General features: G+C 55.9%; 1 protein-coding gene across 1 annotated transcript; it reads left to right on the plus strand.

The window, feature by feature from the left end:
- The first annotated feature begins 43 nt into the window (after positions 1 to 43).
- On the plus strand, positions 44 to 22,695 carry MVK (mevalonate kinase). The gene is made up of 11 exons (XM_047088456.1): positions 44 to 104; positions 974 to 1,069; positions 1,931 to 2,078; positions 6,606 to 6,750; positions 8,532 to 8,687; positions 12,076 to 12,179; positions 12,791 to 12,836; positions 17,058 to 17,148; positions 17,540 to 17,656; positions 21,210 to 21,363; positions 22,469 to 22,695. Exons 2-11 carry the CDS (start codon positions 992 to 994, stop codon positions 22,618 to 22,620), a joined length of 1,191 nt encoding a protein of 396 aa, XP_046944412.1. The 5' UTR covers positions 44 to 104; positions 974 to 991; the 3' UTR covers positions 22,621 to 22,695.
- Positions 22,696 to 23,657: the final 962 nt, after the last annotated feature.

A 23,657-nucleotide genomic window follows, 5' to 3' on the forward strand; every position in this document is an offset into this window, starting at 1 on the left:
TTCTGATTGGCTGAGCGGAAGGGTGAACCCCTGTTCAGGTGGAGCCCGGGGGGATTTGGTCCCCGAGCAGCTCTGGCTTTCGCTCACCGGTCCCGCCGAGGCAGGTGAGCGCCTGGGCTCACGGGGCTGGGGGCGCGAGGTTTGAGGCTGAGACTTTGGGCCGGGCTCCCGGCTTCTCTGGCTTGGTTTCTCCGACTCTGAGAATCCGTCCCGAGCGGTTGGTGAGCTCCAATCTGAAGGGATTTGGAGCTTTGGGCAAGCAGTAGGTCTCCCGGTTCCGAGCCTCACTTTCCCCCGCTAAGAAAGGGGATCACGATGGCACTTAGCTCATAGTGCGGCTCAGGTCTTATCATATGGAGGTAATTGAGGCCTTAAATGGATGGTAATTTTTTATTATTTCTAGAAAATCTAAAATGCGCACACCTGTAGACCCAGCAAGTCACTTTCTAGGACTCTGTGTTGTAGAGATCCTCGGTTAAGCGTGCATGCAGGAAGGGGCTTGACATCTGTTTTCTGCAGCCTACAATTTATAGTCGTGACGTATTGGAAACAGCCTAAAAGTCCAGGAAAGCTTTCCTTCTACTCCATGATTTCATTTAAATTTCTCCCCTCAATAGTAGTAATAATAAAAGCTGGGACCGACGCTGCCAAGTGGTCTTCTTGTATTATTTAACTTAAGCTTTCCAAAACCCATTGAGGTAAGTAAAGTTCTTGTCCGAATATAACATAGGACGGAACCAAGGTTTTTAACCATTTGAGTGAGTTAGAGACTGACCTCACTGGGGAGCGGAAGAGCTGGGATTTGAACCCAGGTCTTTCTGATGTGCCTAGTGGACTGCGCAGTCTTTGGGGCACATAGGAAGTGCTGGATGGTAGCTGCCTTTTTCGTTAGAATGATGAGTTTGAACTGGGTATTCTCTAATATCTCTGAGATCTGGGGATGTCTCATCCTCTCTCTGGCTTTTTCTTTCAGGAATCCCAGGAGCTAGCTATGTCGTCAGAAGTCCTGCTGGTGTCTGCTCCAGGGAAAGTCATTCTTCATGGAGAGCATGCTGTGGTCCACGGCAAGGTAAAGGCCCCCAGAGTCTTTGAGAATTGGGCACCTCTTCTCCCTGACCCTAATCTTAAACTGAAAAGAAGTCTTGAGGCATAGCCTAGGGGTATATAAGAGAGGAGGTCAGTTTTTCCCCAGGGAGGCAGGGAAAAGACAGGGCTTACCCCCACTGAAGGGCTCCTCTGGCCTCAGTAAGGTAGCACAAAGCTGAAAGGTAAAGCTGTGCAGGTGGAGTGAGGCGACCTGGAAAGTGGGCTTCGGTGGAGAAGAAAAGGAGTGGGAGCACTGAGCCCTGGGGCACCCCGACATTCAGAAATGGGGAAAATGAGTAGGATCCAGCAGATGAGTCTGAAACATGCATTATCTCATTTAAGTCTGAGGACTGCCCTCCGAGGTTAAACTTTTATTATCCTATTTTGCAGATGTGGAAGCTGAGGCTTAGGAGAGGATTGGTCGCTTGACCAAGGTCCCGTACACCTGGGTAGAACCGGGAATGAACCTCCGTCTGTCTGAACCCACAGCTCATGCTTTCTCCATTCCGTCATTCTTCATGTTCTTAACTTACATTTATTTGGATGACATGGTGATGATGGGGAAGCCATTCCTTGGTGTGGAGGACCTCTGAAGTTTTGCATGGAGAGGGCAAACAGAAGTTGATGCTAACTCCTTATTGATTGGTAGTGCCGGTGCCACCTAGTGGGAGAGCATGCCAAGGTTGATCGGCAGTGTCTGCCAAGGGCATGAGTGGGCGTGCCCTGTGTGCCAGTATTTGCTATCTCTCCTCAGCACATTGACACTGAGCCCTGTTTCTAAGACTGGAGCCATACTCTTCGCCACCCATGCTCAGGCTCATTGCTTTTGCCCTTTATCCTACAGGTAGCGCTGGCGGTGGCCGTGAACTTAAGAACATTCCTCCGGCTTCAGCCCCACAGCAATGGGAAAGTGTGCCTCGACCTACCGAACATTGGCATCAAGCGGGTCTGGGATGTGGCCAGGCTTCAGCTACAGGACACGAGCTTTCTGGGTAAGTGCAACGAGCAGGAACCAGGTGTGGGAAGAGCCGGGGTCCTGAACAGAGGGGAAACACATGCCTGGGTAGTTATGCCAGGCTATCCCTGAGGGGCCCGGAGACTGGCCACTCTGGGGGTGTTTTTTCTCTTGAGCCATAAAATTAGCTTCACTTATTTATTTCATTTTATTTTTAATTTTTTAATGTTTATTTATTTTTGAGAGAGACAGAGAGTGTGGGTGGGGGAGGGGCAGAGAGAGAGGGAGACACAGAATCCGAAGGAGGCTCCAGGCTCCGAGCTTATCAGCGCAGAGCCCAATGCGGGGCTCGAACTCACGGACCGCGAGATCATGACCTGAGCCGAAGTCGGACACCCAACCGACTGAGCCACCCAGGTGCCCCTTCTTATTTATTTTTTTAAATTCGAGAGCATAAAATGATGCACTGGATGTATGCAGGCTGTGGTGGACTGATCGTGAAGGCCTGTTGTTGGGTGAAAAAACAAAAGATGCAAACAGGATGTATCTGAGGGACGACCCGGATTAGGTATCAGCAGGTATGTAAGTGCATAGGAAAAAGACTAGGAAAATTTACTTCCGGTGATGGTTACATACCGCTGGGAGGGTCCTACGGTCTGAGTGGACAAAGTGAGCCTTCCTTCTGGAGGATGGTTTTGACAAAGAGAAGGTAGTGGCGTTTTGTATAATTGAAAATCATCAGGGGTGCCTGGGTGGCTCAGTCGTTTAAGTGCTGACTTCAACTCAGGTCATGATCTCCCGGTTCGTGGGTTCGAGCCCCGCCTTGGGCTCTGTGCTGACAGCTCAGAGCCTGGAGCCTGCTTCGGATTCTGTGTCTCCCTCTCTCTCTGCCCCTCCCCTGCTCTCTCTCTATTCCTCTCTCAAAAATAAAATGAACATTTTTTAAAAAGTCATTAAAAATAATAGGGCACCTTGGGTGCCCTGGGTGCCTGGGTGGCCCAGTTGTTTAAGCGTCCAACTTCAGCTCGGGTCATGATTTCATGGTTCGTAGGTTCGAGCCCCACATCAGGCTCTGTGCTGACAGCTCAGAGCCTGGAGACTGCTTTGGATTCTGTGTCTCTCTCTCTCTGCCCCTCCCCCGCTCATGCTCTGTCTCTCTCTCTCTCTCTCTCTCAAAAATAAAAATGTTAAAAAAAAATTTTTTTTTAAGAAAATAATGGGGCACCTGGGTGGCTCAGTCGGGTAAGCATCTGACTCTTGATTTCAGCTCAGGTCATGATCTCACAATTCATAGGATCGAGCTAACAGTGCTCGATGCTCTCTCTCCCTCTCTCTGCCCCTCCACTACTTGCACATGCATGCTCTCTCTCTCTCTCAAGGTAAGTAAATAAACTTTTAAAAAATCATTAAAAATAAAAGCATGGTTATTAATTGGAAAACAGAGTCAATATTAAACCACTGTGCGTTAAAAAAAAAAAAATCTATACTGACCTCTCAGCAGCCCCTGTGACAACGGTGAGCATTTTGGTATTAATCCTTCTGGACTGTTTTCTGCAGGTGGATAGTTAGATTGAGAGACGTAGGAGGATATCTGTTCCTTAACCAAAATCTGATCAGGCCATACAAACTTTCCAGAAATGTGTGGGTTTTACCCCCCCCTTCAGGGTATCAGGCCTGATACCTTTCCATGCCAATAAATAAAGACCCCTGTGCTAATTTTCGATAATACTGTGAATGTTGTGTCCCCTCATAGGCAAGGTTTTTCATCAGCAGGGTTTCCCCCTGCACCAAACCTGGAGGGTGTTTTCTGTTCTCAGTTTGCTATCTCCTCGCTGGGCTGCTGCCCCATTGTCGGGAACAGTGTTTCTGAGCCAGAGTGGGGCCAGTGGGAGTCCTCCCAATGGTCTTTTCCTGCCTGCTCCCTGTCCCCTGTAACAGTCCACAGCAAGCCACTCCTGAATACTGTAGGGGGTGGAGGAACAGGTGAAAACCCCCATTTTCCAGCCAGTCCTGCCTTAAGAACCCCTGGAGACGATTTTGTTGTTGTTTTTAACAATACAGACGGATTCCTGGCCCTGCCTCTCTCTTATTGAAAAGGGGTAGAGGTGGTAGGGGACCAGGTGTGTGTATTTTGAAAGAAATTCCCTGGGCGGCACCTGAGGGGCTGTGGGTTCGAGCCCTGCCATCAGGCTCTGTGCTGACAGCTCAGAGCCTGGAGCCTGCTTCGGATTCTGTCTCTCTCTCTGCCCTCCCCTGCTCGTGCTCTGTCTCTCTCTCTCCCTCTCTCTCTCTCAAACCGTCATGATCTCACGGTTCGTGGATTCAAGCCCCACGTCAGGCTCTGTGCTGACAGCCCGGAGCCTGGAGCCTGCTTCGGATTCTGTGTCTCCTGCTCTCTCTCTGCTTCTTCTGTGCTCACACTCTGTCTCTCTCTGTCTCTCTCAAAAATAAATAAACATTAAAAAAAAAAAAAAGAAGGGAAAGAAAGAAATTCCCTGGGTGATTCTAGGGACACTGTCAGTTGAAAACAACTGCTACCTTGAAGCAGGCCTCGGAAAGCAGCCGTCCAGAGCAGCGTGGGATTTGCCTTCCGTGGTGCCCAAGACCATCCCCCACCAGGCTCGCAATGTCCCCCGGGAGCTGGCTGCTGCTTTGGGGTGTCAGTAGCACTGATGGAAGCGGGCAGGTGTCTGGCCCACGTCCCAGACCCCCCTGCCTGCCTGTGTGAACCTCAACAGGTCGCTCAAACCCCCTGAGCCTCCGTGGGCAGAGTCGTGTTGCCTGGGAAGGTTGCTGCAAGGATCCGGCAGGACTGGAGGTGGGCGAGGGCCGGGACACTGAGCGCAGTCCGTGAGGGCGTGTGAGTTACTTCCCCAAGGAGAAAAAGGAGCAGGGTGCACGACGCGCGTTTTCTATTAGACTGCAGGGCTCCTCCACCTTTGTCTTTCAGTGTTCTTTGGTTGCCTCCCGATAGTTACAAACACAGTGAACATTTCACTGGGCATCTTCGTGGGTGCCAGGCACTGGCCTAGTGTGTTACATACATCAGCACTCTTAGAAGTCTCCAGCCTGCCCTGGAAGTAGGTGGCGGTATCCATCCCCATCTTATGGATGAGAAAATCGAGGTTCGGGGGTCGAGTGGCTCAGGTCGCACATCTTCGTCGGTGATGCAGAAAGGATTCAGACCCGGATCTCTCTCAACTCTCCAAAGTCTTTTTTTTTTTTTTTTTTAATTTCTTTACATGTTTATTTTTGAGAGAGAAAGAGTGCAACTGGGGGAGGGGCAAAGAGAGAGAGGGAGACACAGAATCCGAAGCAGGCTCCAGGCTCTGAGCTGTCAGCACAGAGCCCGACACGGGGCCCGAACCCGCGAACTACAAGATCACGACCTGAAGTCAGAGGCTTAACCGACTGAGCCACCCAGGTACCCCACTCTCCAACCACTTTAACAAGTTATTCCATTTCCTTCACCGAGCTCTGAAATGTCTGTGCCCTCAGTAACACTGCCCGTTGGCTCGGCTGCCTTTAATGTATTATTATTTCAGTTAGCCCACAGCCCTTTTAATGAGTGCCTCACCCTAAAGTTTCCTAACACAGGCACACCAAGCTCCTTTTTCTGTTTACTTTAAAATTTGACCTGTGACTCAAGGAGTGGTTTGTCAAGGTAAGCCGGTCAGGCTTGCTCAGGCTCTCGGAGGAAAGTGGCACAGCCCCCCCACACACGGGAGAGAAACTGCTATCTGGCCTCTCCCGGCTGCCCAAGCAAACCTCAGCCCTTCACATTCTCTGTTTTTTTTTTTTTTTTTTAAATTTTTTTTTTCAACGTTTATTTATTTTTGGGACAGAGAGAGACAGAGCATGAACGGGGGAGGGGCAGAGAGAGAGGGAGACACAGAATCAGAAACAGGCTCCAGGCTCTGAGCCATCCGCCCAGAGCCTGACGCGGGGCTCGAACTCCCGGACCGCGAGATCGTGACCTGGCTGAAGTCGGACGCTTAACCGACTGCGCCACCCAGGCGCCCCCACATTCTCTGGTTTTGAGCGTCCTGTCCTTGCAGGTTATGTTTTGGGAGAGGGACACGTTTGGGGAGTAATTTAACACTGCCCGTGGTTTGGGTTTTGTTCTGTGGAGGTCAAAGCCAGACCTCTGAGAGATCGAGCTAGCGTTCGCCTTGTGTGTGTATGCATGTTTCAAAAACTACTGTTAATTAAACACTTCCTGTATGCCAGGAACCGTGCTAAGGGTCTCCTGTACCTTATTTAAGTTTATCTTGGAGGAGGTCCTGTCATGATCTCGTTTACCAAGGAAGGAAACTAAGGATCAGAGACGTTGAGTTACACACTCAAGGCCCTAAAGCCAGCATATGGTACAGTTGGGACCCAAACTCAAGTCCACCTGCCCGCAAAACCTGAAGGCCGGTGGCGGTCTCAGCCCTGGCGCTCGGACCGTGAATCCGTGCCCGTCAGATTCTGATTCTCGTGACCCGCTGGGTCCTCTGTGTGCTGTTGTCTATAAAAGCACGTGAGGCCCTCTCACCCAGCCACGTGTGCTTGTTTGCGACAGAGCAAGGTGACGCCTCGGCACCCACCGCGGAGCTAGTGGAGAAGCTGAAGGAGGTGGCAGCCTTCCCCAAGGACTGTGCCGACCCCGAGCGTGCGGCCGTGCTGGCCTTCCTTTACTTGTACCTGTGCATCTGCCGGAAGCAGAGGTGCGTGCGTGGTCCGGGGAGGGAGCCCTGCTTCAGCCCGCCCGGGGCAGCGGGCAAGGGTTTCTGTAGCTTTGGCTACCGCAGAGCACAGGGGCTTTCTTCCGGGGTTCCGGTGACCATGGCCATTTGCCATCGCCGCACGCACCAGGTGCCAGGCTGGACCCTTGATAGATGGTCTGCTTTTAACATTCCTAAGAAGCTCTGAGAGGGGCGCCCTCATTTGGCCCAGGAATGAAACTCAGAAACACACTGAGGGCCGGGCTGGGGAATCAGCCCCACCGACTTGGGTTCTGACACTTACGTTCTCAGCCCCCCACTGCCTCCTCTGGCCTCTTTGATTCAGCAGACCCAAAGCCGGACTCCCGAATCTACCACGTGGCTTCTCCTGTGCTGTGTCCACAGAGGCACCCCTGCTGCTCATCCCGCAGACTCCAGGGAAACTCTGTGATCAGCAAAGTGACACCTGTGTCTGTCTCACCCCTGAAGATAGGATTTGGGCTATTTGCCCTCAGGGAGGCCAGCTCACCGCCGAGGCCACGTCACGTGGTGATGGGGAGTCAGATGGCGTTGGTTCGCACCCCACGGCGGCCACTTACTAGCTTACTTGAGGTTCTTACCGTTCCTGGGCCTCAGTGTCCTCATCTGTAAAATGGGGGTAGTAATAATACCTACCTCGTAGGCTTCTTGTGAGGTTAAATGAGTTTATTTATTTAAAGCGCTTGACTCAGAGCCTGGCACGTAGCTTGAGAAACGTTAGCTGTTACTATTTTCCTCTGAAAACTATTGGAGGATTGAAAATACGATATATGAAACGGGCCTAGATCGGTAACTAGCCCACGGTGAGTTTCAGTATAATTATTTTCTGTTTCAAACCCAAAGGGAAAGCCTCAGGGGGCAGCTCGTCACTCATACAGCAGACGCTGGGGGCCAGGCACGGTGCAGAGGGCCCATTCATAAACGCCTCCACTCTTGCTGTCCGCCGTGGGATTTTCAACTTAAGTGGGACACGTCCCCTTCGGGGAAGGGGTGCAGATTTCAGAATCTCATCTGAGCAGGGTGGGCATGTGTAGTTTGAAAAAGCAGCTTCGGCCTTATGGTTTTATATTTGGAAGACGGGAAAATTCCTTAATGGAAACTACAGGACACGAAATTTGACAGTCCTTGCTTAGGGGAAATACACAGAAGATACAGTGATTCTGAACTTTCCAGTGGTAGAAAACAGGCCCGTGTTACACACAGCGGGGCACTGCTGGCCGGTAGGAAGGAGGAGGGTCCCGTGAGCGCACAGCACGCCAACATGAGGCAGTGGTGGAGAAAGGCTACGTAGCGGAGATCGTCAAGGGGAGCTAGGAATGGGTTCTGTGGGTGGCCAGCGGAAGCTTCACGGTGGCAGTGACATTTGAGAAGGGTTTTGCAGGAAGACTAGGAGTTTGCCCGGGGGCTAAAGAGGTGCAGAGCTATCCCAGGCAGGGACACAGAGAGAGCGGGGCCACGAAAGAGCCTGTGCAGGGAACAGGAAGGAGTTTAGAGAAATGGTTGGTGGCTCGGGAGGGAACGGTGTGTTCAGGAGGGAGGTGGTTCTGGTATTTATTTCCAAGTTGTCTGTGTCGCCACGACTTCCTACAATCCCGGAGGGCTGCTTTTAGGGTCGGGAAACGTCCACGAGTCCAGAAACCTGGCCAGAGGCTCGGAGCCAGGCCCTGCCCACGTCCAGTCCTGGGCGACGTCGGCACCTCGCCACCCTTCAGGAGAGTCATGCCCTGCACCCCACTGTGTTTCAGGACCCTGCCCAGCCTGGACATGAGGGTGTGGTCCGAGCTGCCCACTGGGGCCGGCCTGGGCTCCAGTGCCGCCTACTCCGTGTGTGTGGCCTCCGCTCTCCTGACCGCATGCGAGGAGATCCCAAACCCGCTGAAGGACGGCGAGCCTGCCAGCAGGTAATCGCGGCCCTTGCCCTCGTCATTGTCCTTCCCGGGCACCACGACCCCGGCGTGGGTTCCCTCCCTGAGGACTCCCCGCCACCCTGTGAGGCGAGAGGTGTCTGCGGCCAATGCAGGCGGTCTGAATCCAGAGCCTGACCTCTCTGCCCTTCCCCTACCCCTCACCTCTACCTTGCCTCTTTGGGGTTCGAGTGCCCGTGATATGGTAGAAAGAACCTGAGCCCGGATGTAGGGAGCCGTTGGGCCCACTTCTGCCACTGTCTCACTGCGGGACCTCGGCCGTGCTGCTGCGCCCCTCAGGGCCTCGGTGTCCTTCTCTGTAAAAAGCTGATGAGAGCATTAAGGACACTATTGCTGGGTCTTACGAGACAGTTATGCAAAAAAAAAAAAAGTGTAACACGTCAAGACATAAACACAGGAGGAGTATTTTTTTTATTTCTTATTAAAAAAATTTTCTTTTTAATTTTTTTTTTTTTTTCAACGTTTATTTATTTTTGGGACAGAGAGAGACAGAGCATGAACGGGGGAGGGGCAGGGAGAGAGGGAGACACAGAATCGGAAACAGGCTCCAGGCTCCGAGCCATCAGCCCAGAGCCTGACGCGGGGCTCGAACTCACGGACCGCGAGATCGTGACCTGGCTGAAGTCGGACGCTTAACCGACTGCGCCACCCAGGCGCCCCATTTTTTTTTTTTAATTTTTTTTTTCAACGTTTATTTAAAAAATTTTCTTTTTAATGTATATTTTTGAGGCAGAGAGAGACAGAGTATGAGCGGGGGAGGGGCAGAGAGAGAGGGAGACACAGGATCGGAAGCAGGCTCCAGGCCCTGAGCTGTCAGCACAGAGCCCGACGTGGGGCTCGAACCCACGAACTGTGAGATCATGACCTGAGCTGAAGTCGGACGCTCAGCCAACTGAGCTGCCCAGGCGCCCCGGGAGGAGTATCTATTATTATTAAGGCATTTCCCTTCTTAGGAGCCCTTGACCTCATTCCACGGAGGGAGCATTGCCTCTGCAGTTCTCATGGAGTCAGCGAGGCTCGTCAGGACAGTGTCGCTGGCAGCCATTTCTGCCACTTGGGGGCTGCATCTGGAGAAACTACAGTCTGTCCTGGGCCCACACAGCGCAGGGGAGCCCTCCCACCGGGGGCCTGGGGTCCCAACCGTGTGTGGTGTCGGGCGGACCGCCGGCCTTGTCTGTCTCCCGGTGTAGCCGGCAGAAGAGGCTGCTTACACGGTGCTGGTGCACGGTGGGCGTGGCTGCGTGTTTCCTCCCAGAGCACCGCTCCTCTACCCTCCACGCCCGCTGCAGGGGCACAGAGCGGACACACTGCACTAGCCTGCAGCCTCGGACGTTTGTCCTCTTCCAGAGCTTGGCTTTGAATCGAGGCTTTCTCCCTCTGCCCTGGAAAGGCAGTGGTTTTTCCCGCAGCCCAGACCCCCCTGGCTGCCCTGTCACGGCCAATGATTTCTCTTCTGAGACATGGAGGTTAAAATACGGTTGGATTCAGGCTGAGCCCCAAGGTCCCTTTGATCCTCGTGGCCACAGTGGATCTGCGGGCTCGTGATGTGATGTGTCTGTCAGCACTCCTGAGACTCGCTCTGGATGGTTCCTGTGGGTGGAGAGGAGTAGGAGGGGTGGGGTGGAGGCGGCTTTTGTCAGGGGAAGAATCCGGTAGGTGATGAGAGGCGCACCTGGAGGTAACACAAGGTGATGGTTTTCAGGGATTTCAGTGAGGTGTGCCTGCCAACTTGCTGCAGGGCGCGGGGCCACCCCCTCTTCTCCTCTGGGCTCTGTTTCCTCATCTGGAAGTGAGGGGCTGCACCTGACGGTCCCTCAGGGGGCCCTCCAGCCTTGACGTTTGGTGCTTCTGTCATAAGATGGTGCTCGTTACCATGTGCTAATCACTGATTATAACCTAGATCAGTGAAGGCCTGCTTGCCCTGGGTCCCTTAAACAGACTCGTGTATATGGGCCAACAGACCAGCTCTGCCTTTCAAAAGGCATGGGTGAGGGTCCCTGGCTGGCTCAGGCAGTGGAGTGTGTGACTTTTGATCCCAGGGTCGTGAGTTTGAGCCCCACATTGGGTGTGGAGCCTACTTAAAACTTTTTTAAAAAATTTAATTTTCAGGGCGCTTGGGTGGCTGAGTCGTTTAAGCGTCCGACTTCAGCTCAAGTCATGATCTCATAGTTCGTGAGTTCGAGCCCCGCATCGGGCTCCGTGCTGACAGCTTGGAGCCTGGAGCCCGTTTCGGATTCTGTGTCTCCCTCTCTCTCTGCCCCTCCCCTGCTCATGCTCTGTCTCTTTCTGTCTTAAAAATAAACATTAAAAAAATTTTAATTAATTTTCAAAAGGCATGGGTGACTCGTGTGTGTGTGCATGCATAAGTGTGTGTGTGTGTATACGTGTGTGTGTGTGTGCGCGCGCGTGCGTGTGCTCTTTCTCATGCTGATTCCTTAACATTCAGGTCTCCCGCCACCCCTGAAGACCCAGTCATTCCTTCCTAGGACTTTTGGTGAGAGCAGGCCCCAACCCCTGCCCAGCGTTTCTAAATCAGACAGAGCTGCAATCAGACCCGGAATCCGGTCTCCTGTGAAGACTGGGTTGGAAATCTGAGCCCCCGGAGGATGAGCAGTGCACAGGGTGGGAAGAAGATTCACCTTTGCGGAGAGGGCCAGGTCCCGGGCTGGGTCCAGCTGCCCCCACTCTGTCTCGCGCGCTCGCCTTTCGGTTCCTGGAAAGGTCCGGCTCTTGCACAGTTGCAGGTGCTGTGCAGCCCCGGTCTGGAATGTTCTCCCCGCACATTCTGGCCTTGCCGACCGCACCCTTGTCCCTCAGGCCCTCCCCCTTTCCAGATGGGGTACACGCCATCCAGCCTGCACTGCCCCTCCTGGGGGTTGTAGTTAAATATCGATTGCTTTTGGCGTCCCCTCTCCACGAGACGCCAAGCCTCAGGCGGCTGGGGGCCGTGTCTGGTTCGTTCCCTACCGTGAGCTTAGCGACAGGCACACAGTAGATGCTCAGTAAATATCGGACAAACGAGTATGTCCTGTTGGCGCCATAGAGCTCGGTAGTTGAGAACCTGGGCTCCTCGACGGATGTGGTTCTGATTTAGCGGTGCACAGCACGGGGGGTCTACTTGACCCACCTGTGCCTCAGTTTCCTCTTCTGTAGGAGAGGGGATAGTAATTGTACCGTCCCTGTAGGGTTTTCATGGGGATTGCAGGAGATGGCTCTACAGCTGGAGAGGTTCTAGGCTGTTCTCCTGTTCCTGGCTCGTGTGGTCTCCACCAAGCCCAACCTGTGGATCCTGCCCCTTGCTGCCTCAGCGGCCCTGGCCGCCCCTCTCCACCGAGGTACAGACGGACTTGTGTGTCTTCTTCAGGTGGACAGTGGAGGACTTGGAATTGATTAACAAGTGGGCCTTCCAGGGGGAGAGAGTGATTCACGGGAACCCCTCCGGAGTAGACAACGCTGTCAGCGTTTGGGGTAGGTGCGGCCACAGGCCAGTTTTCTGTGTTTGTATTATTTTACAAATTCCTGTGACCATTGTAGACGCTCAGGCTTTGTTGGGTTGGATGGATGAAATCAGCGGCTCCCGAGGAAAACAGTGTTTTCCTGCTTGGGGGTGAGGGAGGGGAGAAATTCCAGGGTCCTGCCTCACACCTGCTGAACCCAGACCTCTGGGGGTCCTGGGGGGTCATGGCAGGGCCTGGGAAGCTACAGGTGCGGTGAGCTCCCCATGAGGGTTGCCACAGTACAGCTGCAGGGTCACGGCCATAGCGCCTGGCAGTCACACGAGCTGCTGTGGGATACTGGCTTCCCGGACCCGGCCACGGTCCTGGGCCCACCTTCACCATGTGACCTGTGGCACGAGGCCGGGCAGCCTGGAGGGAGGGCGAGCTCCCTGGCGGAGCGCGGAGTGCCTTTGTGCCCTCCCGGGACCTTTTGTGACCGAAGCTGGCACGACTAGTTAACAAGGGTTTAACCTGTTCCCCAGATGGGGCAGAACTCTTACCCACTCAAGCCCAGCTTCTCTCCCAAGGGGCAGACACACACAGCTTTTCCCACAGCTCTGACCCGCTGCTTTTTCTCTTTAGGGGGAGCACTCCGATACCAGCAAGGAAAGATTTCGCTCCTAAAGAGGTAATTCTGGGGTAGGGCAGCCCCTCCCGGCATGGCTGCCTCATCGCGTTGTTGGGGGGCGGGGGGCTCTGTCTCGTTGTGCGGTAACATGCGGGGCAGCATCTCTGGCTTTTTTTGTTGTTGCTGTTGTTTATTTTTGAGAAGGGGGAGGCGCAGAGAGCAAGAGAGAATCGTGGAGGGATAGAGGATCGGAAGCGGGCTCTGTGCTGACAGCAGACAGCCCGAAGCGGGGCTCGAACTCATGAACTGCGAGATCATGACCTGAACCGAAGTCAGACACTTAACTGACTGAGCACCCCAGGCACCCCTGGCTTTCTTTCCCCTCCCCTGTGAGGCCCTCCCAGGCCGTGGGCCATGAGGACACCCCGTTCTTGCCTTCTGTACTGCAGCTCTTAAATTGCCAAGAGATTAGAGGGAGAAGTCATGCGTGGCCGTGCCATTCACCTTCCAGAGAGCGGCTGCTCCCCCAGACCCCTGGGTCGTCATTCATTTCATTCATTCGATTGTGTATGCATTTAGCAAATGAGAATTGATATCTTCCTGTGTTCCCGAGGACACTGTACTAGGGTCTAGGGATGTAAAAATGAGTCTGGGACACAATTTTGGTGGCGGGGCAGGGTGGGAGGAGAGTGGGGGCGGGTGGGGGGGGGCCAGCAGACACGCACACAAAGCCACTGCAGGTGAACATGAGGGTTGCCACAGTCGGGCACTCGAGGCAGAGCCAGGGCTCAGGCTCGTGAGAGGCTTCCAGCAGGGGTGACATTTGAGAACTTCTCAGCCCATTTCCCAGGTTCCCTTACCCCCTCCCTCGGGAGCAATCGGAACTACAAACATGCATGTTAAAATAGAGCATGCTGTGTTCTCTTTGGACTCAGGGTGGAAATGTCCCGTGCGGGCAGCGACTCCCAGGGTGAGCAGGTGGCAGTTCCTTGAGCCCTCGATGGAGTCAGGTGGTGTCCCAGGGCACTTTGCCACCCAGGCGGGCCTTTCCACGGTGATGAGGGCGGTCCTCACAGCCCGTGGGCAGCAAGTCCCGGCCCACTGCCCTCGCCAGCTGGGCCAAGGAGTGGCTCCTTGACCTGGCGTGATGTGCCGCGTCACTTCCACCTGCACCTCTGGGAACTTTCTGCCCCAGGTCTCTTGGCTTCCAGGAGCCACGCCTGCCTTTCTGAGGTTCTGCGCTAGGGTCTCTCAGCCTTGGCACCATTGACGTAGTGGACCGGATGATTCTTTATAGGGCGGGCGCTGCCCTGTGCGGCATGGTTAGGATATTTAGCGGCATCCCCGCGCTTTACCCGCTAGATGCCGGTAGCACCTCCCCTGTCTCCCAGTTGTGACAGCCAAAAATGTCTCCAGACATTGCCAGTGTCCCCTGGAGGGCAGAATCCCCCTGGATGACAGCCTTCACTCTGCACAGAGGAGGAAGCGGGGCCATTTAGGAAAGTGGAAGCAGCTTGCTCCGGCTGCTGTGCAGTCAGGGCAGTGGGGCCTGGGGCCCAGGAGGGGCCGGCTCTGCCACGTAGACTGACTCCCCGTGCAGCGACATCAGGAGTCCCCGCTGGTCTCTGAGGTACCAGACGCAGGCCTGCCCGCAGGGCTCAGCCCACCGGAGGAGGCAGGCACGACTGTGATCCTCGGCACGAAGATACCCAGAGGATGATGTGAATGCCCTGAAGCTGCCACGAATGGCACGAGGGGTGACAGATTTGGGCGTCACAGGGGCAGTGACGTCTCATTCAGTGTTTCCTGAGGGCTAGTTATATCCTAAGCACCGACTGGGCCCCAGCTAACGTGGTGGTGTGGGCACGTGTACGTTCTACTGGAGGGAAATGTGGGGATGAGTGAGGAGGCAGGAGGGGGGCCCGAGGCATATCCGGTGGCCAGCTGGTGGTGGCATGGCGGACAGAGGCTCTGGGGTCTGCGGGCCCAGCTCTGCCACTTTCAAGCTGGGTGCTCTTTTTTTGTTTTGTTTTATTTATTTTTAATGTGCGTTTATTCTTAAGGGAGAGAGAGAGGGAGAGAGAGAATGAGTGGGGGAGGGGTGGAGCAAGAGGGAGACACAGAATCCAAAGCAGGCTCCGGGCTGCGAGCTGCGAGCTGTCAGCACAGAGCCGGATGCGGGGCCCGAACTCACAGCCACGAGATCACGGCCTGAGCTGAAGTCGGACGCCCAACCGACTGAGCCACCCAGGCGCCCCACTGAGCCGGGTGCTCTTGAGTGAGTCGCTCTTCCTGAGGCACACGCCTCCTCGTTTATATAACGAGGATCCCGAGCCCAGAATCAGAAACGGCACCTGTGGAGTGCTTTGCTCTCTGCTGAGATCAAACTTAATGCCACAGATACCGAGCAACTACCATGTGCTGGGTGCTGGGGCCTCAGTGGGGAACAAAAAGTCCCGCCTTCACGGAACTCACACTTTGTTGGGAGGAGACAACCAATGAACAGATGGTTCCACGAGAGCATGTCAGGCCGTTGGATGGGATGATCCGGGGAGGCCCCCAATGAAATGACCTCTGAGCAGAGACCTGAATGGAACACGAGAGTTAGGTGGGTCCCTGGCGGAGGAAATGCAAGTGCAAAGGCCCTGAGGCAGGAATGTGCCTGGCGTGCTGAGCTGCAGCTACAGGGCCAGGATGGCTGAGAGGAGCGAGCACCCAGGGAGGGCGGGGGTGAGATAAGATTGAGGGGTTAGCCGTGCCTAGCACGCACGAGCACTCGCGGAGCACAGCCTGGGTGGTCTCTAGATGCCCGCAGAGCCTGGGGTTTTAGTGGGGCCGGCAGCGCTAGGAGCCGCCTGTTCGCAGAGGACTTGTCTAAGGAAGATGAAGACACAGTGTTCCAACTCCTCCCGCCCCGACGGATGGGAACACAGAGCAAACCGACCTTCACTGCTGGCTGCGGGGCGCCACGGCGAGAAGATGGCTGATTCTCTGAGAAGCCGGGAGGCCAGACTCCACATTAATCCCGCCAGTGGCTTCAAGAGGAACCCTTTCCCCCCAAACCATGCATGGTGCTTCTCTATTAAAAAAAAATGCATTGTTTGCAAAGTGGATCAAGATGCGGCCTCCCAGAACGCTGCCCTTTTGAGAAACGGCTTGTCTTTAAGGGGAAAAGAAAAGGCAAATAGAATGTTCATCTTTTGTAAAGTTAAAAAAAAAAAAAAAAAAAGAGCCGGCCTCCAAGGCTGGGAATCGATATTAATTTCATGGGCTTATGGGCGGTGAGATCAAGCAGGTTTCTGGCAGCCTTTTCCAGCCCTATTGGATTTTACAGTCTCGAGTTGTGAAAAGAAAAACGAATAAAGGTATCAAGGGGTCTGCCTGTCTCCAGCTGTCTTGGGGCAGAGCTCATCCAAATAGTCCCCGGCCCGTGGTGCTCTGTAAAGGCAGCTTGGGATGACAAGAAATGGGGCCTTAAGTCCCCAGGGACAGCTAGGCATAGGACAGTTGCGATCGTGACTTTAGGAGGTAGCCTAAAGCTCAGAAGGTAGGCGAGGGCAGCTCACTGTGGCCGTCCTGGGGCCTCTGTTCTCTCACCTGGGACAGCCGAGCAGGGACGAAGGACTCCCTCTGACCATATCTGGCTTTGAGCCATGGCGGCTGGTCTGAGAGCCATCAAGGCAGGGCAGGGATGGGCTCAGCCTGCGGGGAACCTGCCTGCCACCCAAGCCTGCCCTCCTCCCCTTCACCCCACTGTTCACCATACCAGCTCCCCTGGGTGCCTTCCTACCCTGTGTGCACCCCCTCTGCGTGATCCGTCCCAGGTCCCGTTGCTTTTCTTCCTAAATCTCTTCCACTCCGGCAGCCTGGGGTGGCCCACACGACAGAACCTTCACCCCCTCTTGTACTGTTGGCCATAGTGCCTTTGAACTCATCTAACTCTGTGAACCCGGTGTGCTCGGCCAGCTGCAGGCGAAGCCAGGCCCCCTCACATGTGCCCAGCACATGGTAGGTGCCCAGTTGAAGTCAAGTGGGTGAGTGACGAGCCAAAGGAAAGTGTCCCGACTGCCCAGGGCCTGGAGCGGAGATGCAGCCATGATTGGTGGCAGGAGCCCCCCCACCCACCCTGCTCCTCTCGCTCTCCCCCTCCAGCCCACTGAGGTCCCCTTTTCTGGGCCTCCGCTTCCTCCTGTGTCAGGGTCGGGTGACGTTTGGGAGTGCCCCCGGCCCTGACGCAGCTCCTCCGTCCTGAGCTCACCATGGACCCTCTTCACCCCGCAGGCTGCCGGCTCTGAGGATCCTGCTGACCAACACCAAGGTCCCTCGCAGCACCAAGGCTCTCGTGGCCGGTGTCAGGAGCAGGCTGCTTAAGGTGCTTCGTGTTCACTCGGGCGGGTTTCTGGCAGGGCCCCGACAGCCAGGTCTAGGGGCTCGAGCTCTCCCTCTGCCGCATGGGCTAGCGGAGGGGCAGGATGGGTGATGGGGAGCGGGGGAGGCGGTTTTGGGCAGACCAGGAGGTGCTGTGTGTCCATCCCAGCCGGGAGGCAGCACAGGGAGCGTCAGACACGCTGGCTTGGTGGCGAGAATCCCCCCGCTTCTGTGAGGGGGCCTGGGCAAGGCAGATCCCCGGCGGGAAGGAGAAGGGGTTTCCTCAGACGGTGGGAGCGGGCCGTGGGGACACCTCCCTCCTCCCGTGGCCGGGGCGGCTGTCTGGTGTCTGCCCTGCCCCAGGCCTCACGGGCCCTTGCTTGCTCTCCCTCCAGTTCCCAGAGATCGTGGCGCCCGTGCTGACCTCCATAGATGCTATCTCCCTGGAGTGCGAGCGGATGCTGGGGGAGATGGTGGCTGCTCCCGCCCCGGAGCACTACCTGGTGCTGGAAGTAAGAGCCCGTCTGCAGGGTCCCCGGTCTTACCCACACCACTGCCTGAGGCAGGGGCTCCCCCTCTGCGCTTACAGTCCCCCGAACTGAAACCTGGGGGCTGGGCCCGGGCCTGGGGTCCCGTGTATGCCAAGGCCAGCGAGCGTGCCTTCTTCTTACGCCTTTCCCCAGCTGATTCAGAGCTGCAGAGAGAGTATGTCGAAAGCACAGAGGGCAGCGCCTGGCGCGTGCTAAGTGCGACGGGCCAGGTGTGGGTTCACACACGTAAGGTGCGGTGGGATATTGCTGACCCCATCTTCCAGAGGTCCAGGAGCCATTTCCTGCACGGCCATCCCTTTCCCGTTATGTTTGCTCGCTGCATTTGTGTCCTTTGGTGACTGTTTATCACCGGCGTGCTTTGGCTCACACGTATTCTAACATGGTTCTTCCCTGTGACCCGAGCCGCTACCCTTTGCATAATTCCAGTGTAGAGGCGGAGGCCTCGCGCCCTGGGTTTGATCAGATCCGGGTCTGAATCCCAGCTTCACCTCTGCTGGTCTCACTGGAGTGTCTTAAGAGTGCAGCGAGGCCCGGTAGGCGACAGGCAGTTACCATGCCTGATGAGCCACTGGCTCAGTAAGCCCGAGGGCCCAGGGTCATCCTCAGACACGGCCCGTGTGGCCTGGCAAATGTGGATCGACCTTAAAGAGCCACCTGGCTTCCCTTGGAGAATCAGAGGATCCGGCAGGTCGGGGGGGTGAGGCTCGGTAGCAACAGTCAGCTGGAAGTGCAGAAGAGGCCCCGGGAGGAGGCCCTGGGGTCTCCATTTCTCCATAGTCCCCACCTCTCCCTAAGCGTCACCTGCAGCTGCTGCGGTCCACCTGGTGCCTCTCTGTCCCGCGGGAGGCGTTTGAATCTGCAGCTCCTATAGTGAATGGAAGCAGCTACTAAACCAAGTCTCTTCACAAATGATTTCGCACTTGGTCTCTGTAACCACCTCCCTGTGAAGTGGGTATATTGCCCCCGTTTTACAGGTATGAATACTGAGTCCTCAAGAGCAACTCTCTGCAAGGTTCGCCAACTCGTGGGTGGCCGTGCCAGGTGTTAAACTGACTTATGGGTTTATCTCTTTGGCCATCAGATCTTTAATGAGCACCCACCATGGGCCAGGGGCAACAACCCGCTCTCGTTTCTGTGCTTTTGGTCCCATTTCCTTAGCTGTCTGCCTCCAGTCCCCCAGCCTTTGCCTTGCTGGCTTCAATTCCTTTCACGTAGAAAGGAGGGAACACAGTCCTCCTGAGCAGGAAATTAATAATGATAGAGTACTGCCTAAAATATACCCTGTTGAGCCCCCGGAGAATGCCACAGAACAGCACGTTGATTATACATTGTGTGTATTTTTGGCTGTGGCAGCCGCTGAAATGTGCAGCTCGCCTCCTGGACAGCTTTGTGCTCAAACCAGCGAGCTGTTCTCCTGTGTCACAACCTGTCATCTGATCCTTGACAGATTTTGGATCAGAATGTGACAGGTGTCTGAAACCTGCCTCGGCAACGTGACACCTGGCGCTCAGGCGCAGAGAGTGGGCCCCCATAACTTCTCCCTCGCATCCAGCCCCTGGGGCTGGGGAGAGGCACCCGGGGCCACCACCGGGCCATCACGCCTGTCTGCTCGTTTGTCAGAAGTGCTGGGGTGTGTGAGGCGGGCTGCAGGGGAGGGCCGACCCGACCGCGCCCGAAGGACCCCCCCCCCCCCCCCCGGCAGGAGGGCCAGGTGGGCCCGGCCGACAGCTCCGTGATTGGCAACCCTCGCAGCACACGCGCTCCCGGTTCCCCGGAGCAGAGCCACGCGCTCTAAGCCCCGCGTGGCGAGAAGTAGGCGGCAGCAGGAATGCTGAGGGCGCTCGCTCTTGGAGGCGGGGTAGACGGGAGCTTCGCATCGGGCAGACCCGGTTTCCAGTGCTGGCTTGGTACCTTACCAGCCCAGTGACCTTAGGCAAGTCACTTTCCGCCCTGAGCCTTAGCGGCGCCCCCTTTGTACTACGGGGATAACTGTGCTAGGACCGCAAAAGTACTGATAGCAGATGACTTCCACGGAGCCCTGATCTCAGGCCAGGTGTCATGTGAAAAACTCCGATTTCTTCCTCACTGCAGTGAGACAGATCCTCTTAGGATGCCAGTTTTACAAGCGGGGAAACTGAGGCACAGGGTGAGAGGCCTTGCCCAAGAACCTAGAAGTAGCAGAGCTGGGACTGAAACCCAGTCCCCTCCCCTTGATTCCAGGTCCCACATCCTTTTTTTTTTTTAATGTTTATTTATTTTGAGAGAGAATGCATGCGTTGGGCGGTGGGGCAGCGAGAATCCCAAGCAGGCGCTGTCAGGATGGAGCCCAACGCAGGGCTTGATCTCACAAACCCTGCGATCAAGACCTGAGTCGAAATCAAGAGCCAGATGTTTAACAGACTGAGTCATCCAGGCACCTCCAGATCCCACATTCTTTAAAAAAAATTTTTTTTAATGTTTTATTTATTTTTGAGAGAGAGCGAGCATGAGCGGGGGAGGGGGAGAGAAAGAAGGAGACACAGAATCCAAAGCAGGCTCCAGGCTCTGAGCTGTCCTCGCAGAGCCCGATGCAGAGCTCGAACCCACCAACTGTGAGATCATGATGTGAGCTGAAATCGGAGGCTGAACTGAGCCCCCCGGGTGCTCTGCCAGATCTCACATTCTTCACTTGCCCGTGGCAGGGACCACAGGTGGGTGCTCGTTCTTAGAGCCCCAGCATTTAGCACGGTGCCCGCCCAGACGCTGATGGAGCAAATGAAATGTAAGTAGGGGTCCCTGGGCTGCGATAGCTATCAGTTTTCCTATCTCATCAACCTGCATCGTTGGAGCCTCAGAAGAGCAGGAGTTTTATGCAAATCAGAGAAACCAGAAAAACATTTAGCTCTTTCCCCCACTTATGACCTTGTTTGAATAAGAAACCAGTTCTTCTGAAAATTGGTACCCGCGGCAGCTGTCGGATGGCGTATCACTTCAGACTTGTGCAGATGATAGAAATCCATCTCAAGCAGGCTTTAGCAGGAAAGGAATTTATTGGCTCATAACTGGGAAGACCAGCAGGAAGAGCTTCAAGCATAGCTGGATCCAGGGGCCAAAACAACCTAGTCTGAAATCTCTCCATCTTCCATGCACTCTCTGGCCGTGTGTAGGGCAGAGAGAACTCTGGCGGCTTATTTCTGAAGTCAACCAGTTTTCGCAGCTCGAGGGCAGAGGCAGAGAAAACCCTGGGAAGGCGGTGGTTGGCCCAGCTTGGGTCACAGGTCCATCCCTGAGCAATCACCGTGGCCAGAGGCTTCTTTGGCCAGGCCTGGGACATGTGTTCCCCACCAGCTCCACCCCAGCCCCATGGGAAGTCTCGCGGGAAGGAGACGTTCTTTTACCAGCGGACAGAGACACGGTGCCGGCTTGCCTAAGCCATTTTGCTCTCCCAAACCGGCGGCTGTCACACGCATGGGGTGGACACAGGACCTTGGCTTCAGGCCGGCCGAGTGGGAACAGACTGAACCTTCTCCTGCAGGAGCTCATCGACATGAACCAGCACCATCTGAATGCCCTCGGCGTGGGCCATGCCTCCCTGGACCAGCTGTGCCAGGTGACCATGGCCCATGGACTGCACAGCAAGCTCACTGGCGCGGGTGGCGGTGGCTGTGGCATTACGCTCCTCAGGCCAGGTACCGGGGAGCAGGCTGGGTAGGGTGGGTTGGCAGCCTGGGCTCGTACAAAGGTTCTACCTGGGCAGTTCCCTTGGGAGGAGGGAGAAGCTGGAGACCAGTCTCACCTCTGCCGTGGGGCCTCAGTCAAGTTAATTCACCACTCTGGGCCTTTGTTGCTGCATTGGTGGAACAAGGACGCTGATGGCTAGTTTATGATTGTTGTCTAGACGCAAGGAGAAAAGTGCTTTTAGAAAGCCTGGCACAGGGCTGGGCTGGGGGAGAGGCCACCATTATGGCGGCTGTCCCCACCACCTCCTCACCTGCCAAGTCTCCCACAGGTTTGAGGAATAACCAGGACGTTGTCATCACCCGCTGTCACCTCTTGATGTGGCCAAGATGGGGACTGACCTTGCTACAAAACCGAGGGCTTTCTTCCCCCGCCCCCCAGTGTCTGGGGAAAGAGCAAGGCCGGGTAACGGTACCCGGGGCCGGCTCGGTCACCACACCGCACCTGCCCTCGGGACCTGGCACTCAGTGCTCCCGCCTGTGCGGCCTTCCCTTTGCCCCCTGCTTCTGGTCTTTCCCCTCCTTTACCTTCTCCTCCTCCCTGTTTTTCTCCTAACGTTGCCCACTGCTCTGTAGTAAGCCCACAGTGGCCCCAACCACCCCCCTCGCTCTCAGCGCGGCCCCAGACCTCAGGAAGTCACTGTGGCCTACAGCCGACTTTGACCGTTGGCTCCTCGTTCACGGTCAGTGACGATGATGAGGGAGAACACTTCTGGGGCGTGTACCGTGTACCAGGCAGTGTACCCAGCGCCTTCACTGCTTTTCCTCATGGAAGCCTCTCAGTAACCCTTGGGGAGTAGTAATCACTATTGGCCCCCTTCCCAAATGAGGAGACCGAGGCTCAGAGAAGGGAAGCCGCTTGTCTGGGGCCCCACGGCTGGTACGCGGTGGGGCCGGGGCCGTGTGACTCGGGGCCCGTGACTTTACCTGTTGCTCTGTGCCCACCGCTGCCCCCTCCCCCAGAGGGTGCAAGGCTCCACATTCCCGGGCCTTTTCCTGAACAGCCTCGAAGGGAGCAGACGAGTGTGGGGTGACCTGCTGCCTTCCGTCCCCCCAGATCTGGAGCAGTCGGTGGTCGAGGCCGTGAAGCAGGCCCTGAGCAGCTGCGGCTTTGACTGCTGGGAAACCAGCATCGGTGCCCCTGGCATCTCTGTCCACTCGGCCGCCTCCCTGGACGCCCCCGTGCGGCAAGCCCTGGATGGCCTCTGAGAGGAGCCTGTGCCGCTGCAGCCCCACCACGAAGCCCCTTCCTGGATTATTCTGGGTGCCGGAGCCGGCCTCTGTGCTGGCCGGTGGGCCCCAGTCCCAGCGGCACGACCTGGAACCTGCAGCGGACTGGGCCGCCCAGAAGACACGGTCTGCGTCCTGCATCCCCTTGAGCTGCCCAGGCGGTGGGGCCACGTGGGGGGCTCTGCCATGTCCTCTGACATGTGGGGGGCTTCCCTCCTGTCCTCCCTGCAGCTCCCACACACCCATCCGCTTTGGGCCTCTGCCTTCTCCCCAGACCCCCTGCCCACTTGGTTGGACGCTCAGATGCGGGAGTGTGGTTCCTGAAGCGGTGCGCCTTCCCCCCCCCCCCCCCCGCCTCTGCACGTCCACCTGTCTCTCAGGGCCCCGCTCCTCCCACCTCCTCCGGGAAGCCTTCCCTGACCCCTGGCACCCTCAGTCCCCTCACCCCCACCTTCCTCCCCTCGCACCTCCAGTCTGTTTGAACCACTCGGCACTTTGTGTGGCCTGCTCTTCTCTCCAGCTAGACTGTGGGCTCCCAAGGGGGTGTCCAGGTGGTGGCCTTCACTTTGTGACCTCCCATCACAGGACTGGCAGAGGGGAAATAAAAAGCTCTTGAGGAAACCAGTGCTTTACTCGGAGTCCAGAAAGAAGGAGGATACAGTCTTGTACAGTCTGCAGCCCACCCATGCCTGCCTCCTCTGTCCCTGTCCCTTCTCCAGCCACTTGCCCCGTGGAGCTCTTAAGGTGAAGGAAAGAAGGGCTTTGGGTCACTTGGTTGTGTGTCTCGGGGACAGGGTGGGGTTTTCCTAGATGGCCCTGGTCATTCAGAACGACCTACCTGCTTTTCCAGAAGGGGGATTTTAAGCTTCCTAGCACCTGGAGTCATGAGCAGTCACAAGTTCACAGATTTTTGTTAGCCCTGGAAACAAAAACCAACCTGTAGGTCCTGGAATCTTCCTTTTTTCTAAAGTTCACTGGGTGGGGAAGACCCAAGGGGTTTGTAGCCTAGTGCCTGG

Source organism: Lynx rufus, unplaced genomic scaffold (genome assembly GCF_022079265.1).
Source record: "Lynx rufus isolate CCGP_SWC_20201006 ecotype Redwood Valley unplaced genomic scaffold, mLynRuf1.p SCAF_24, whole genome shotgun sequence".
Taxonomy (NCBI): domain Eukaryota; kingdom Metazoa; phylum Chordata; class Mammalia; order Carnivora; family Felidae; genus Lynx; species Lynx rufus.

What these genes read in the sequence shown, in the direction of transcription:
- MVK (XM_047088456.1), top strand. Translation starts at nt 992, where the DNA reads ATGTCGTCAGAAGTCCTGCTGGTGTCTGCTCCAGGGAAAGTCATTCTT. An exon ending in TGCATCTGCCGGAAGCAGAG is followed by an intron (nt 6,751 to 8,531) that starts GTGCGTGCGTGG and finishes ACTGTGTTTCAG; the next exon opens with GACCCTGCCCAGCCTGGACA. An exon ending in GACGGCGAGCCTGCCAGCAG is followed by an intron (nt 8,688 to 12,075) that starts GTAATCGCGGCC and finishes TGTCTTCTTCAG; the next exon opens with GTGGACAGTGGAGGACTTGG.